This window comes from Odocoileus virginianus, chromosome 13 (assembly GCF_023699985.2).
Source record: "Odocoileus virginianus isolate 20LAN1187 ecotype Illinois chromosome 13, Ovbor_1.2, whole genome shotgun sequence".
Taxonomy (NCBI): domain Eukaryota; kingdom Metazoa; phylum Chordata; class Mammalia; order Artiodactyla; family Cervidae; genus Odocoileus; species Odocoileus virginianus.
Genome location: NC_069686.1, coordinates 2,019,318 through 2,037,824, shown reverse-complemented (window position 1 = coordinate 2,037,824; position 18,507 = coordinate 2,019,318). Strand labels below are relative to the sequence as shown.

The 18,507-nt window shown below is 37.8% G+C and overlaps 1 protein-coding gene across 1 annotated transcript in view; it reads right to left on the bottom strand.

Moving 5' to 3' along the window:
• COL5A2 (collagen type V alpha 2 chain) overlaps positions 1–9,425 on the bottom strand; it is a 152,607-nt gene extending 143,182 nt beyond the window's left edge. The window contains exon 1 of the mRNA XM_020900310.2: positions 8,939–9,425. Within this exon, the coding sequence (XP_020755969.1) occupies positions 8,939–9,032 (94 nt within the window). The 5' untranslated portion in view covers positions 9,033–9,425. The remainder of the gene's footprint in view (positions 1–8,938) is intronic.
• Between the last annotated feature and the right edge of the window lie 9,082 nt (positions 9,426–18,507).

Here is an 18,507-nt window from a genome sequence, read left to right as displayed (position 1 = left end):
TGGGGTGTGAAACAAGAAAGCAGGAATAATGCTTCAGATAACATGGCCCTTAGAAAGTATTTTATGGAAAGAGGTTTTTGTTTCTTTTTTTTCCCCATAGTAAACCTACACAAGAAGACACTACAGTAAAGCTCTTCTATTTGTAGGGCAAAATGTCTAAGTAAGCTTAAAATATAGCCAATTTAGATATTAGATAAAAATACTGATGCATTGCCTAAGAGACCGTAGTAGATAAAATTTGCATTTTAAGGTGTATAATAATTTTAATCTCTTTGAGAGAAAAGTTGTTTCTTTATTTTTTCCATAATATATAACATTTTGGTTCTTATAATTATCCAATAAGCATTTATTATTATTGTTATATTATTAAATAGTTGAATAATAATATCAACTGGATAATTATGTTGGACAATAGTATCAATAATCATTTGATGAGCTCCTACTCTTTGTTAGGAACCATACTACTATGTAGGTGGTTTAATATATGATAATCTTCAAAATAATTATTTAAGGTAAATATTACTATTCTAATTTTATAGATGAGAAAACTAAAACATAGAGCACGCAAGAAAATTACTCAAGAATATGTAACTATAACTTGAAAAATCTAAATCTGAAATTGGTTCACTCATATTTGAATGAATAAATAGTGGGAGAGGTTTTTTTAGATTTAAAAAAAATAATATTCAATTGGCCTATGTGCAAGGAACAGCAATCATATACCTAATACATAAAATAAATTCATGACATGGAGTGGAACCTGGGAAGTAGACTAAGGAAAAGTGTGTGTGTGCATGTATGTCATGGGAGGTGAGAACTATAGGCAATTCCTTATTTTGAGGCAAAGAATGACAGCCACTGGACTAAAATTCTAGAAATGATACAGATCATGAAAGGTCTTGTACGCTTTGCTTAGGAGCTTGAACATTATTCCTTCCTCAAGTTATGGGAGTCAATGGAAGGTTTTAAGGAAGGTACTGAAGGGATCAGATTTCAGTTTTATAACACAAGGGCAACAGAGGTGGTCCCAACAGGTACAGATGGGAAGCAGCCCCATGAAAGGCAGAGAGATGAACTTACATGCTATTGCAGTACAAGGCAGTAATCCAGAGAGTTTCAACTGGCATAAGAGATGGGGCAGAGAGGGAGAGGAGGTATATTTGAGAAATATTTAGCAGGTACGATGGTAGAATTTAGTAACTGATTAGAATTTTGCTTGAATAACCAAGTAGGATAAAGAATTAACTGAGATAAAGAATACAGGAGAAAGATGATCCTATCTGGAAGGAAAGATAATGTGTTGAGTTTCGGGTACACTGAACTTGAAGTGGTTATGAACCAGCCAGTGGGAAATTGGGTATTCCGAAGTTCATGGGGAAGATCAGGGTTGAAGAAAGATTTGAAAATGATCAGCAATTAGCTGTTAAGCAAAACCCTGAGAGTAAGATTCCTAGATAATCTAGGAAGAGAACAGACAGAACCAGTGGACTAAATCCTATGAGAAAACAAAGTGCTAAGGGATAAAACAAGAGACAGAGAGAGAAGGAGCCCATGAAGCTGAGAAGGAAAGGTCAGGAAGGTAAAGTGGGACCCTTCAGGGCACAGCATTTCAGGAAAGCTGGGCTCGTTAATGGTAGGTAAAAGGAGTCCGCTGGAGCGCCACACATTACCAGACAAGCTTAGGAGGAATAGAGGGAGCAAGACTGAGAGTGCATAGGATGAATGAGGGCACGGAGTCAGACAGAAAACTGTTCTGCTCCTTCAAAGCAGCTAGGCTAAGAATAAAGAAAGGGTGAAAGCCAGACATGGGTCCTGGGAGAGGGCTGAGCTCTTTACCGGCTAAGGGGAAAGAACTCATAGAAAGGAGGCTGTTGAAGTTACGGAAAAGAGAGCGTGATTAACGGAGCAACGTGCCCCAGGAGATGGAGAACAAACAAAACGCAGAAGGAGGACAAATCCGGAAGGTTCTTCAAAACTAATGCAAAGATTTGGTAAAAGTAAAATTTATGCCACCAAGATTTATAGCTGTGATGACTGAGATCAGACCAAAATATCACTTTGCGAGTCTCATGCAAATGCTCTAAAATTGCCTTCAGGTAAATTTCTCAAATGACTCTCCTAAGAGTTCCATTAGATTGACAGGGGTGTGTATAATTTCTTCAAATTCAGATGAGGACCCAAAGGTTTGGTAAGATTTGTTGTTGCTGTTCAGTCACTAAGTTGTGTCTGACTCTTTGTGACCCCCATGGACTGCAGCATGGCAGGCTTCCCTGGAGTTTGCTCAAACTCATGTCCATTGATCCGGTGATGCCACCAAACCATCTCATTGTCTGTCACTCTCTTCTCCTCCTGCCCTCAAAGAAAGGAGTCTAAAGGTTGCCGAACTCCTAAGTACCAGAGATGGATCAGAATCCAGGTGTCCTCCCAATGATGGTGGGACCATGGCTTACTTTACTTACCAAAGTATGTAGACTACAACAAGGCTATGATGCTTATGTTGCAAGCAATAGTGTCATCTTTAAACTGAACTTATAATTCTCATTGAGCAGACACCCAGAAAGAAAAAGGAAAGAAAACCAACCAATTGTGAGACTGTCTTTCCTCCTTCCCAGATGTAAACTAAAAAAAAAAAAACTTTTTAAAGCACACAAACATTTTTGAGTTTGAAAATTATACCAGAAAGCTATAGAGACAACGTTCATTAATTTATTGATGCTAACTTTTTAACATTGTTAATGTTACCTCTCTGTAGAAGACAATAATTGGGTAAGGAAAATCTTGTGCTATTGTAATGTCCCTGATACACTGTTCCTTAGGAAAAATACTCAGTATGAGATGGAACATCCTGATTTCTGTTGAAGAGTTTAGCTTTAACCATACCAATAAAATAAAGTAAAAACATGAAAACCACCAATGCAGTCACAACTTCAAAGAAAAATTTTCCACTGGATAGACTACTTCTCACACAAATGCCAAAAATAGATACTCTGTGTGTGTAAAAGCTCTTCAGCATTAAATAAAATTTAGAAAAAGCCACATGAAATTTACATGAAAAGAAATTTAGAGGAAAACTGAATTGTCAACATACTCCTAGCAATTCCACTGTCTTATATAAACTTGTTCAACTTGCCAAAATGTACATAATAGGTCAATTAATAATTAATAACTTTAATCTTTTTTCCTACTATTACTTTATCTCTCATATATAAATCTAAACTTTTCAGTGTTGTAATCTCAGAACACAAAACATCAGTCAAAAAGTGACTGATCCAATTTTAAATATTTTATAAATTGCCATATAAGACTAAGAAATGACACATGAATTCTCCTTCAAGTAGGAACAAACTATTTGATTAAAAAAAGAAAATAATAGATTAACATAACTTTAATCTCTAAGTCTCCTCCTCTCAAAACAAAACTTCCTCTTGATGTTTTTACTTAACATATGGCATTATGTGCACTTCTAGAATGATCAACGCAATGTGTCTTTGGCCTGCGGGGATATGATAAAAGTGTGAAGAGCAGGAAGTAAAGGAAAGAAAAAGAAGACTATATAGTCACCTGGAAATACATTTTAATAGTGTGGCCTTAGAATGATTCATTTAACTTGCCATAAGGAGGATATGGGTCTTGAGTATTTTTTCCAGAAATGATTGTGAATTCACAATGTCTTATCTATACATTTTAAATAAGCAGGCTTGTAAGTGAAAGGAATGACTAGAATAGCAAGTTATTAGCAAGCCAACTGGTGTCACACCAAGATCAAGAGTCTAGGCAGAGACAACACAGTGGTTCACCAGCATGAATCCATCACCTAGAAAGTTTCCCAAATCCCATCCACAACCAACAAATCAGGATATTTGGGAACAAGAGGAGCCTAGAATCTATACTGGCAACAAGCTCTTCAGGTGATTTTTTTATGCAACCAGCTCAGCATTGATCTGTATGGATTGCTTACCAACTAACACAAAGAATCATGATCAAAGTCTACACTGCATTTGTCAATATCAAACATTTACTGTACCTATCAATCTACCAATCACATATATAGAGAGATACTCTCCAAAATAAAGCCTCATTCTAATTTTTATAAAAGTAAAATTTATTTGAAGAGACTACAGAAAGAATTGTAAAGAATAAAAGCCTAATGTTTAAGTGCCATCCGGTGTTCTTGGTTTTGTATTCTACTCAGGAATGAACAATAACCAGGGTAAACCTGGTTACTCATCTATATTCTGTCCATTGAAACCGGATCTATTCCACTGAGGGGTTGGCAATTATGTGCATTGTGGCCAGGATTACAGTTGCCTCCTAATAGCTATTCTCCCTTTTGTATCCTCCATAACTCTGTTCAACAGAGTACATTGTCAGTGTTACCCAGCTAAGACTACATTTCCCAGCAGCCCTTGTAGCTTTGTGTGACCACATGACTTATAAGTAAGTAGAATGATATGATGACTTAACAATCTCCATTAAAGAAGAATTACAGTCTTTATCTCCTATTCCATATCTAGAAGCCAGGAAAGTAAATATAATGGTTGGGATTCCAGTAGCTGTGTAGGAATTTAGAACATCAAGGACTGTACCCTAGGAATGTAAGAGAGCTAGAAAAAACTGAATCCCTGATGATTCTGTAGAGTTGGTAAACCAGCCTTTCACTACTAAACTAGAAGCTTATAAAATAAGAAAAAAACACTCTTTTGTTGTTTAAACTACTACATTCTCTTACAGGCAGGTGGACCTAGCTTTAAACATTCACTGTAAAAGAAAAGTGTGCATATCCTACATGAGTATGATCCAAAGTATCTATTTCAACAGTAAAAAGTTTAAAACAATTTATGAGTAAACAAGTATCTTAAACTATATATTTGCATTCTCTACTGCCTTTAAAATGATCCCATCCAAGTATTGCTGAGTATTAAGCATTGTTTCTTGATATTTGTATTTGAATGATGAGATAAATGCCAGACATAATATAATAAAAATGCAGAAGGCCATGCTTCTGTAGCTTTCCTTCTCTCCACTGTTTCTCTGTTGTTGAAATCAATGATTCATATCAAAGATTATTTTCCAAGATTAAGTATGTCCACTTCTAATAACAAGAATGTATTCAAGTATTAGATATTAGACCTTTATTAGGTATTAGACCTAGGTATTAGACCTTTATTCAGGAATATAAAAATTAGTATAAATGCACTAGTATTTTCTCCTACAAAAAACAAATGGGAAAATCTCTTCAGGTAGCCCCCCAACAACCAACACACTTCCACACACACACAAGAAGAAGAAAGGGCTTCCCTGTTGGCTCAGATGGTAAAGAATCTGCCTGCAATGCAGGAGACTTGAGTTAGATCCCTGGGTTGGGAAGATCCCCGTGAGGAAGATATGGCCACTCACTGTAGTATTCTTGCCTAGAGAATCCTCATGAACAGAGGAGCCTGGCAGGCTACGGTCCATGGGGTCACAAAGAGTTGGACACAACTGAGCGACTAAGCACATATGCTATAGAAAGAACTGTGAGCCCCTCAGTTCAGTTCAATCTCTCAGTTGTGTCCGACTCTTTGTGACCCCATGAACTGCAGCACTCCAGGCCTCCCTGTCCATCACCAGCTCCCAGAGCTTGCTCAGACTCATGTCCATCAAGCCAGTGATGCCATCCAAACATCTCATCCTCTGTGAGCCCCTCATCTCTTAGTAATCAAAACTCAGCTTGGGTCCATGTTACTAGTATAGGGTTACAAATAAGAGGGTTGCATATTTATGGTCCATGAGCCAAACTTGACATTCAAAATATACTGTATTTGGCTTAGGTAATACTTTCTGAAAACATTAGATATGAATGGCTTCAAGTGGGCACGCATCTCCAGTTCTCCACAGGCCTACCATCACCTGTTGATATATACTCTCTTGCTTCATTTGTTGATGTCACCTGCCTGACCCCTGAGAAGCACTGACATTTATAGTCTCTGGAAATAAAACAGTACGCTTCTGTAGCTTTCCTTCTCTCCACTGTTTCTCTGTTGTTGAAATCAATGATTCATATCAAAGATTATTTTCCAAAATTAAGTATGTCTACTTCTAATAACAAGAATGTATTCAAGTATTAGATATTAGACCTTTACTAGGTATTAGACCTAGGTATTAAACCTTTATTCAGCAATATAAAAATTAGTATAAATGCACTAGTATTTTCTCCTACAAAAAACAAATGGGAAAATCTCTTCAGGTAGCCCCCCCAACAACCAACACATTTCCACACACACACAAACTCATGAAAAGCTAATTTTTGTTATCTTAACTCATATGTTTACTTAATTTTACTTAATAGTCCCAACTAAACTTAGTCCAACTCTCAAACTTTCTCATTTTTATGAATTTAAAAAATCAACTTGGTTCTTAAAATTTAGTGAGAAGTAGTAACGATTTTGGCCTAAGAGGCCTAAAGCTTTATTTGTTTTCTTTTATCTCATCATTCATAAGTATTTCTATAAGACATTATATATGTGATTTATGTAAAATATAAATTTTAAATTTCCGGTAAAAATAATCACAAACAGAAGAAAAATATACCTTGAAGTTTTGAAAAGAAAAAAAACTTATAAGTATGCATTTGCATATGATAATAAGTCTCTACATTTCAAAGAGGACATATTCATACACAAAGTCAGTACCACATTATATGACTGAGAGCTAAAATTTGAAAAACATATTGTTTTGCATGTGTGCCTTAGAAGCTGCTTTAGTTTAAAACATTTACCTTAACTTACTCTTCTCCAAACTTAAAATCACATGGAGTTTCAAAATTCTGATTCTTCTATTAAGTTTGTGACAAGCCTGAACAGGAAAAATAAAGTATTGCCAAGTATTTACACAATATAACTTAAACCAAAATATGCATGGTAAATTCAAGTTATGTAGTTCTGAATATGCTGGATTATGGAATTCTTTTTTATATCACCTTTAATTAAAACCTTAACTATTCACTTTTGCTATTGAAGTTTTATCACACATATTCTCTTAGCTTGAGTAACATAACTGAGCAATTTATTCTTTTACAATATGTATGCAAGCAATTTACCCTTTTTCTATAAAATGTTTGGATCTCCATGTTCCATGCTATTTGGATATATTGGGGAGAGGAGAGTTGGTATGGAATCAGGGGCTTTTTTGCACTAAGCATCAAATTTCTAACATTTATATAAATTAGTATTAAGGTAGATTGAACTCTGCTCATTTTTCAGAAACACCTACAATGTAATTACAGCTATTTGAGAAAGTCTTTTAACATATGGCCTACACCATATACTTTAGGAAATATTAATTTATTCACATGTTCAATTATTTTCATACCTTATAAATGAAAATAATTTATCTTAAAATATAGTAACAAGGAAAGTTGTGTAAAATTTTGAATGAAAGTTGTTGGTTTTTCTGGGGGGGGGAAGTCAACTTCTTTTATATTCAGATATTTCTATCGCTATAGTAATTTTGTGCATTTTTCCCTCCCCTTTCTTGACTTCTACTTCTTATTCTATTATCTCCCCAGCCCTTCCAAACTACACAGGCTTTTCACAACATTACAGGGAAACTCAAAAGGTTTAATCTTCTATGAATTGTCTCATTTTTTAAAACATAAAAAGTAACATAAAAGTTTCAAGATTTCAGAAAGTGCCCCCTCTATGGGACTCTGGACAGATTCATGGGTATTCATCGTAGATTCTTATTTTCACTCTAAATGTTTTTTAGACCTGGGGGTCTCTAGATTAATTTTATGAACATTTACAGAGCAAAAATACACAGAAACAGGTTTTAAATATATATACACACACATATGTAGTACATATGTGTGTGTATATAGCCAAAAAATATATATGAAGGACAGTAACAGAAAAGTTTAATAGGTGTGCTAAGTTTTAAAAGCTTGAGTTTGATGTTAAATTGTTATGAAAATCTTTAATGGCCTATTATGAAAGAGTACATGTCTGTATTTGAAACTTCAGGCCTGGAGGGTAAGGATTTAACAATGTGAAACCAACTTAAATATTTTCTTATATCGCTAGCAGCCACACATTTTTGCTTAACCCTACCATAGAAAGCAACCCTAACATATGCAAATTTCATAGGGAAAAAAATTGGCAACCAGGCAAGATCTGTCTTAAATTTTTAAAAAAGAGAAGAAAGGAAACTTGTGTCTAATGAATAATGCCCATGCAAATACTCCGTGATAAATAAATTATATAAGACATGCCGATTTCCTGCCTTCCGCCTCCAACAGGGAACCACCACTGTCCTGATAGTCAAGTCAGGAGGGTGGGAAAATAAGAAATCTGGCTTCTATCAACCTCTGCCATGGAGAAAGAAAGATTTGTGTCACAGAAAGCAAAAGTGATTGTAAGATCACAAATGAAACTAGGAGAGACGCAAAAATCTATAAAGAGAAAAGAATAAGGAGTCAAAGACAAAGAAAAATCAGTTATCAGAGTGGCTACAGAGGTTTTTCTAAACAAAGAATTTTATGAAGTAGCTGAAGTTCAGTACAAAAAAGGCTCCACCCTACTCTGCTTCTGCCGAGACGTTTCCTTGCTCAGAACTCTAGCCCACAGCACAGACCTCCCCTAACTAAGAGTGTCTCTACCCTTCGTTTTAAGCACTCTCCTTTTCTTTTAAACTTCCCACTCTCCACATTCAGGCAAAAGGACTTATCCTAGACTTTCCCCAAAAGAATTCAGCAGTGTACTCTTCGAAGGGCAGATGTAGAGGCTCCGGATTTACAAATGTCCCCGATTGTCTTCCGAGCCGTTTCCCAGGTGCAAATCTGTCAGCCCCCTTCTCAACTTCAAACCAGAACCTCCTCTTCGCGCTCTCCTGAGACTTAATATTCCACCCATTTCCCAACGCGTGCAATAAACACCACAAGGAAAGCAAACGGCAAACTTACCATCCTCGTCTTCCTCCTGGGCTTGTATTGAGACGAATTGCCCTAAAAAAACAGTAAGAATGAGCAGAGGTCTTACTGCCACCCAGTTTGCCATCACGTCTAAATATTAGACATGTGGGTCCTCCTGGGAGTTAAAAGTATATTCTAAGGTTATTGTAGCACCATGAAGTCAGCTGCGGGCTCTTCTTTCAGCACCAGCCCCAGGGCAGCCTCTGCAAACCCCCTTTTTCAGCACCAGCTCCAGCACAGTCTGCGAAAACTTTTTTCAAGCGATGCAGCTTTAAATAGGAAGAATGCTGCCTCCACTTCTTTTCCTGCCCCTTTTCAGCTTGTTCAGGCTCATAACCATCCAGTGTCTGCCAAGCAACGGTCTGATTGATGGTAAACAACCGAATCAGAACACAAGCCCCTGGACCTTGAACTGTCCCTATTTCATTTATGTTTTAAACATAAATGTGGCTTGCTCACAGAAGCAAACGTTTGTTTCTCTTTCCTTTTCTTTTTCTTTTTTTTTTAAAGAAAGCCTGTTAGAAGGAAAGAGTCTTATTCTTCCCTCCCTAACCCTTCCCCCAGACACACACCCCTTCACTTTTTCCCTATAAGCTGAAAAGACATCAGGAAGGAAATACAGCCTTTCAGCCTAGTTTTTGGTATCTAGATAATTAAACCTTAAACTGTCCACCTTAAACTTTCAAAGGGTCAAATTTTAACCCTTTCTTTTTTATTAAGGAAGACTTATTCTTGGCCCCTTGCTACATTCTGTTTCTTTTCCCAGATTCTGGAACAGGAGCAGTAAATGTCCAGGTGAGGAAATTAGTTTAGACAAATACATTATACTTGGGATTAAGATCATCTCCTTATCTCTCCATCTCTCTTGTTTAGGAAAATACATCTGCATCTCTTTCTTGTCCCAGAGAGTTTTATTATGCAGAAAAGCAGTCCACTTTGTCAGTGTAGAGGGATGGGAAGGACACTGTATTTGGATGCAGAAAGCCTTGTTTCAGACATCAGCTCTGCCACTCACCCATTTTGTAAACACTAAGCTGTTTATCTCTGTGCACTCCAGTTTTCTCATTTGAAAACAGAGCTTTGCTCTGATCAGAGGACAGAGTTTAGCGACACTAAAATGAGTAATGCATTATTAACTAAGTTTCCAGCTGCAAAGACGTACCTAAAAGTAGTTACAGTGGTGTTATTACCCCTTAACTAGCTTTGCAGGGAATTTGGTAGTTCCAGTTGTACATGCCATTCAAGGCATGGTTCATGAGTTTTTGTGCCACACTCAATGCTTGCCAAGATCTTAATGACCTCAGAGAGTTCCACATAAGCTAGTAGATTTGCTACCTGGAGTCCACCCAGAATGAGAATGACTGTTCTACATAGCACAGGTGAGTCAGTGGTTTAAAATTACTCAGCAATGACCAAGAACCCTGCATTGTGCTCAGCATTGGAGGGAGAGGATGACACAAAATAAGTGAAAGGCATGCCCACTGTCTCCAAGGAACACATATAGACACTAAGAAAAAAGATTTACATGAAGCAAGAAGCATAAGCCAGAGCATATACATTAGGGATACATTAGACCCAGCAGAAATTCAGAGAAAGGAGAGATTATAGGGTAACAATAGGCAATTAATGCATTATCCTTGCTTTTTTTGGTAAAAGAAATCCAAGAACTTTTGCATTTTCACTTTGGAGCTATAATCTCTGGAGAAGTATTCCAGAGGAATATATGGAATGCAGCTATACCCCACAGTCTAACTTTTCACTTCGACCTGTCCCATTTCAATCACTTCTGGCACCACCACACTTAACACAGTGCCCTGCTTCCACTGAAATGAATGCATTGAGTAAGGATCAAAAAGTCACCCTTCTGCTAAGTCTAACTAGAATATCTGAGAGAGGCCAGCACTTGAAAAACACCTTGCCAAATATTCAAAAAGAATAAGTGGAAAATGCAGAGGAAAAAAAATTAACTACTCCACGTGCTTGCCACGTCTATTCTACTTTGAAACCATCTTGAGACACCAATACCACAATACCAAAGGGCTGGCCTAATTTTCAGGCATCTTGTGTGGGATCTTTACTGAGCCACAGAGACTAAGGACATGTACGGAGAATCTGCAGTTCTCATAAAGTATTTTAGGTGCTGAGACACAGAGATGGTAACAGGACTTGTGGCAGAATCACTGTCCAAGAAGACTCAGTGCTTGCATCTCGTTATCTGTTAGTAAAACAGATATGATCAGCATAAAATACAGCTATTTTCCATTTAAATGTAAGCACAGTCTTTATAAAAGTGATTAAAAATCCAAAGCGACCTCTCCTAGTTTCCTCCAGCTTGTCGCCTCTCCCCATCATACCAAAGGCACATGTTATGATATGGACCAAGCAAATTTTTTCAGGAGAACTGAGATAAATTAACATTCTCTCTTATCTTGGTAAGTTTGTGACCTGGGCTTTTCCTCTATGGTTGGCAAAACAGACATGATCAGCATAAAATATAGCTATTTTCCATTTAAATGTAAGCACAGTCTTTATAAAAGTGATTAAAAATCCAAAGCGACCTCTCCTAGTTTCCTCCAGCTTGTCGCCTCTCCCTATCATACCAAAGGTACATGTTATGATAGGGACCAAGCAAATATTTTCAGGAGAACTGAGATAAATTAACATTCTCTCTTATCTTGGTAAGTTTGTGACCTGGGCTTCTCTTCTATGGTTGGCTTTAGGTTCTACATTAAAATTTGGAAAAAAGTGAAACATATACAGGTGTTGACCAGGTGTGTCTGTTTAATAGATGTGCCTGAGTTCATGGAGACTTGGCCATTTCTCGGTCCCCAAAGAACTGATTCTAGGCTTCAGTGCTTGAGTGGAGAGCTCAGATATCTGTCACAGTTCCAATGAATTGTGCGTAATATAATAATGTGTGCCTAGTGGGTGAATTTTTACTAGTCCAAATTTTCACAGAGACACTGAAAGGTATTTATCATTTTTCTCAAGTCATGTATAAGGAGATTATGCTTCAAAGAAGTTTCAAGTTTGCTAAGCCAATAAGTGGTAGATTCAGGATTCTATGACTCTAAAAATGAGTGTTCTCACCACTGCCTAGATGTTAGATCTGCTGCTGTTATGTGGTCACTATGTCCAAGTCCATCTCTTTTGCACTCCCATGGACTGTAGCCTGCAAGACTCCTCTATCCATGGGATTTCCAAGGCAAGAATACTCAAGTGGGCTGCCATTCCCTTCCCCAGGGGATCCTCCTGGCTCAGGGGTCAGATCCGCGTCACCTGCCAGGCAGGCGGGTTCTTTATCACTGAGCCACCTGATCTGTGCTGTGCCGTGCTTAGCGGCTCAGTCATGGCCGACTCTTCACGGCCCCATGGACTGTAGCCCGCCAAGTTCCTCTGTCCATAGGGATTCTCCAGGCAAGAATACTGACGTGGGTTTCCATGCCCTCCTTCAGGGGATCTTCCCAAGCCAGGGATCGAACCCAGGTCTCCCGCTTTGCGGGCAGATTCTTTACCACCTAAGCTACCAGGGAAGCCCAAGAATATTGGAGTGGGTAGCCTATCCTTTCTCCAGGGGATCTTCCCAACCCAGGAATCGAACTGGGGTTTCCTGTATTGCAAGCGGATCCTTTACCAGCTGAGCTACCAGGGAAGCCCAGCCACTTGACCTACTTGCCACCAACACTTCCAACCTCAGAAGGTGTCTCAGCACCCTGCAGGCTTAATCCCTCCCTCTGCACTCTTTATCCCTTCTCTTTACATGTCCTTCAAGACATCACTATGTGTGTTCCTCAATTTCTTCAAAAGAGAACCAAAAAACCAAAAGTTTCCTTTAACTCCACATCTTCTACCATCTTTTTTTTTTCCCCTCTCTGTCCTCTCCTGGTTATACTTCACCTGTGCATCAGGATATCATTACCAGCTCTGCAAAAGACACCAATACCCCTTTGTTGATCAATCCAAAGGATTTTCCTCCTTCCTCATGCAGTGTCTGATATTCAGACTACTCCCTCCTTCTTTCTGGAACTTCCCCCCCATGGCTTCCTGGTCCCAGATATGACTCCTACTCCTCTGCTTTTAGGGTCCAATTTCCTTTGCCAATCCCTCTCAGAAAGTTTCTAGTGCTTTCTAGTGCTGTATTATCAGCTTTTTTTCTGTCCTTGCCCATTGTCTTTATCTGTTAATTATTAGATCCCTTGACTCTGTGTCCATTTACATTCTAATAACTTCCAGTCAAGTTACAGACCCTAAGTACTTGCACTGAACATCTCCCTCTGCACAAGTCCATATAGCTCAGAGTCCAGAATGAGACAAATCATGATTTCCCATTGTTCTTTGTACCCGTTAACACTCCCACAATTATCCTCGTTCCGAGATAAGACACAGAGGACCCTCTTCCTTCTCCCTCAGCCCACACACAACTGTTCACTGAGTCTTGTTAGCTTTGTTATGCATTTGAATTTTTTTTAACGTAGTTTATTGACAACGTTATATTAGTTTCATGTGTACAACAGAGGAATTCAATATTTTATACATAATACTCCTTTTAAAGTTATTATAAAATATTGGCTGTATTCCCCGTGCTGTTCAATATATCCTTGCAGCTTATTTTATACATAGTTCGTATCTCTTAATCCCCTACTCCTGTGTAGCCCCTCCCTCTCTCTCCCCACAGGTAAACACTAGTTCATTCTCTATGAGTCCCTATTTTACACTTGCTAATTCCTAGATAACTGCATGAAGTAGCAACATGCTATTTAAAATAATAACAGAAATAATAATAAAAGAGGAGAAGGGAAATGCCTAGCTCTTGGCCTCCATCTCCCTCTGCTTTCCTCTTTTGGCTTCAGCCATTGGAAACAGATTTTCCCAGGAACATAAGCAGTTTCACACCTCCAAATTTATTCAGGCTCTGACTTTTGCCTGAAATAACCACCTCCCAGTTTTAATTTGTTTTCTCATTCAACAAAGATTGGTTGATTGTATATTATTTGCCAAAGGATACAGTGTGAACAACACAAACAAGGTCTGCAGTAGAGCTATGAACAACACAGACAGGGTCTCTGATGCTACAAAGCTTAAAACAGCAAAAAATAAGTGAGCAAAGAAGGTGATTCCAGACAGTGATACTCCATGAAGGAAATAAACAGTGTGTTGTTTAGGGTTGCTCAGGAGTCAGTAGTGGAAAGGATGCTGCAGATAAGATCAGAAGAGTAAACCGCTTTAGGAGGTAACAGTGAATCTGAGACCTAAAATTGGAAAAGGTTCTATCCCTGGAGAACTGTGAGGAAAATGGCATTCCAAGCAGAGGGAACAGCAAGTGCAAGTGGCCTGGAATGATGTATTAATTTTCTATGGCTGCCGTAAAAATTAGCACAAACCTAGTGGCTTAAAATAACACAAATGTATCATCTTACTGTTCTATAGGTCAGAAGCCTGGGTCTCATTAAGCTAAAATCAAGATGTCAACAAGACTGTGCCCCTTTTCAGAGGATCTAGGGATGAATCCGTTTCTTTACCTTTTCGAACTTCCAGAGATCGCCTGTGTTCTCATGGACTCTTGTCATCTTCAAAACCAGCAACGTAGAACCTCTCTGACACTACTTTTGTGGTTACATCTCTTTCTCTGACCATTGCCAGGAAAGGTTCTCTGCTTGTAATAATACATATGACTGCATTGGTTCTAACTGAACAATCCAGAACAATTTCCCCATCTCAATATCCTTAATCATATATCAGAAAATCCTTTTGGACATGTAAAGTAACATATTCACATGTTCTAGACACTAGGACATGGAGGTTTTGGGGAGGCTATTATTCCTCTTTCCAAAGATAGGAATAAGCTTTGAGTGTGAAAGAACAAAAGAAAACTATTATGACTAGCCTGATGTGATGCAAGGTTGGAGACAAGGTCTGTCAGTAAAGTAGGTCGTGTGTAAGAGTTTAGATTTTTTTCTATATGCAATGAGAATCCAATGAAGTGTTTTAAACAAAGGAATGATGTCCTCTAATTTACTTTAAAAAAAAAATCTGAATAGCTTGTGAGAAACGTATTATAGCAAAGCAAGAATGGAAGTAAGGATGCACTTTTAGTCCAAATGAGAGATGATGGAGATAGAAAGAAGCAGAAAAATCCAGAATATATTTGGGAAATAAAATCCCTGATGAGTTATGAGAAGTTGAAGTACGAATTTGAAGAGGAAACGTCTGCCAGCTAAGTGGATAATAGAGCCAGCAAAGCTCAAGCGTTGGTCCCCCGACAAAGCAGCCTTTTGCTTCGTGGAGCTGACCAACATGTTCTCTCTGTTCCTTCCTGTGCTGTGCTGTGCTTAGTTGCTCCGTCGTGTCTGACTCTTTGCCACCCCATGGGCTGCCCGCCAGGCGCCTCTGTCCATGGATTCTCCAGGCAAGAATACTGGAGTGGGCTGCCATGCTCTCCACCAGGGGATCTTCCCAACCCAGGAACTGAACCCAGGTCTCCCTCGTTGCAGGTGGATTCGTTACCCTCTGAGCCACAAGGAAGCCCATGGGCCTCCTTAACCTCACACAATATTTACATGTCTGACTTCCCTGTCAGACCGAAAGCTCCTTAAGATTATGGACATTGTCTGGTTATTTATATTTGTTGTTATTGTTTAGTCTCTAAGTCTTGTCCGACTCTTTTGCAACCCCATGGGCTGTAGTCCACCAGGCTCCTCTGTCGGTGGGAGTTCCCAAATAAGAAGAGTGCAGTGGGTTGCCATTTCCTTCTCCAGCGGATTTTCCTGACCCAGGGATCAAACCCGTGTCTCCTACATTGTAGGCAGTCTCCTGCTTTGCTGGTGGATTCTTACCAACTGAGCCACCTGGGAAATCTAACTCTTTGCGACCCTGTGGACTGTAGCCTGTCAGGCTCCCCTGTCCTTGGGATTTCCCAAACAGGAAAACTGGAGTGGGTTGCCATTTCATCCTCCGGGGGATCTTCACAGCCCAGGGGTCGAACCCCCGTCTCCTACCTCAGAGTCAGATTCTTTACTGTCTGAGCCACCGGGAAGCCCATATTAAGTATTTATTATGTGTCAGGTACTGTGTAAGTGCTTTGGACGGACTCATCAACTTAATCATCATATCAATACTGTGGAATTAGTCCTATTATTTTCTCTGTTTTACAAATGAAGGAAGGATATTGAGGCTCAGAGAAGCTAAATAATGTGTCAAGTCATACTAAATTAGTCAAGAAATGACATACTAGTCAAGAAAAGGCTAGGTCCTGGTTGGAACTCTCATTTCACACTCTTTTCTCTTAAGGAAATATGGTGCAAAGAAATTATATGATACTTATTTCTTTAGCTTAAGCTCCATCACTAATTTTTTTAAAACAAATGACAACACTTAGAGAATCTTTCAAAATGTCTTTAGCATAATAGCTTTTCAAGTAAACAAATGTATGAATCAATTAATTTAATTATAAATGCTATCTATACTCAAACTTTATAAATATAGGTTAGCTCTATCTGAATATTTGTATTAAAAATGTAATTTTTTACAAGTAGGCTTAATAAGGAATATTTTCTTTTTTAACTTATTAAAATATGAACTTTCATTTTAATCTGGATCTTTATATTTTAGAATAAGTCATATTTTGAGAAGTTTGCAATTTTAAATTTTAAAATATTGTCTTATCTCTTAAGATAATCAATTTAGAAATTATGGAGAGTCATGTAAATGAAAACTATAAAGTGATCTAACAAATAATGTTAGCTCATATAGCACCTAACTGTTTACATATTTTTTGAGTACATATTCTTTGACACTAACAATAACCCAGTGTAATAATATGAGCAGGATAATCCTTCCCATTTTACACTGGGATTCAGTGAGATTAAGTGGATTTTTAGACAATGCAAACAATAGTTATAAAGTGGTTCCTAAATCCTAGCAGTCTAGGCCGTGTACCTCATGATAATTGAATTATACTATAATTTCATTTTACTAAGTAGGAAGATAGCATCAAAAAATTCTGCAGGCTGGGTAAGAGAGTAGGTCTTGATTGTTCTCACCACCAAAAAAAAAAAAAAAGGTAACTATGTTATGTTTATTAAGGTATATTTTAGACAGAGTAAAATTCACAATTTTAGATGTCCAGGTCTTTAAGTATGGCAAAGGTATACAGTTGTATAACTACCGTCACCACCTAGAGGACATTTTCTTCACCCCCAAAAGTGCCTCCACTTGTGAATTCAACCTTCCCCCAACCCTACTCCTGGCACCCCTTATCTGGCTTCCATTCTCATAGCATTGCTTTTCCAGAACATTATGTAAGTGGAATCAGACATGTGCACACTTTTGTATCTTGTCCTGATTCATTCATGTTGCTGCATGTATCAGTAATTCATTCTTTATTTTTAAAGAACTGTGTTCACATTTTTCAAATTTACCCTCATTCTTAACCATTAATCCATTATTTATTAAGCCTAATAAATCCTAAAATGTGGATGATTGTTTGAATTGGAATAGACAATTCTCTGTAGCTAAAAAGAGAGTCCATGAGTCAGGGCTCCCCTAAGGGAAACTTATTAGATGGCAGGAGTATGTACAAGCTACAAAGGGGAAATTGTCCAGACACTGGGTGACACCAAAGGCCACTTATACCAAATGAGCTTGCCATGCTCCATATACTGTTTTGAAAAAATTAAAGGCCTGAGAGTCCCAAGTTGTTTCTCAACAAAATAAGGACTCTTTCAGCCCATAAGACTTTTGAGTTCTTATACTGTTCAGTTGACAATTATGTGGAGATCAGAAGTCTGGAAAATTGGTCCTTGGAATGGAGAGGGCAGCAGAAGGCAAAGAAATCAAAGTGATACATTTTATCACACTTCATACCTCCATTAGTATTTTGTTTAATATTCTACATTTTCCTTGCTTGGGGAAAACTAACTACCCTTCAGACCCTTTTATAACTTCATTTTTGTTTTACAGAGCTATGGAATTCTATGCTTTGAGAGGTCATAAAAGAAATTTTTGTAAAATTGGCTACTTGAGAAAGTATAGCATTTTATATAGCCTGCCATTTCAAGTGTGATTTATGCTATAATTTTGCTTGATGTTTTACATTTGTGTCCAGAGTTTGAATATGAAAAATAACTACACCAAAAATTATATCAGTTGTCAATATATCAGAAGTATTTGATGCCAATTTTTAAAGCACTTTTTTAGACAACCTATGAGCAATAAAAAATTCATCCCTAACTCCCTCTTTCCAATGTGTATATATCAAATGGGAAATGGCCAGACTTCTGCTCACAGTCTCTACTATCACAACTATTTGTCATATGCAAGTACTTTAATAATCATGAAAAAGCTGAAATATATTGATTAAAAACATATGACACATTTAGATTATAATTTTTGTTTGAATATCTCCAAGTAATTAATAAGTTCATTTTGGAATAAACATACAAGTATAAATTAAGACAGGCTCTGACCTCAGTATTAAAGTCTTAATTAATTATTAAAATTAGTTACTCTGTATCCAAGTTCTTCAGTCTTCAAAACACCACAAGGACCCCATGGCTCACTGA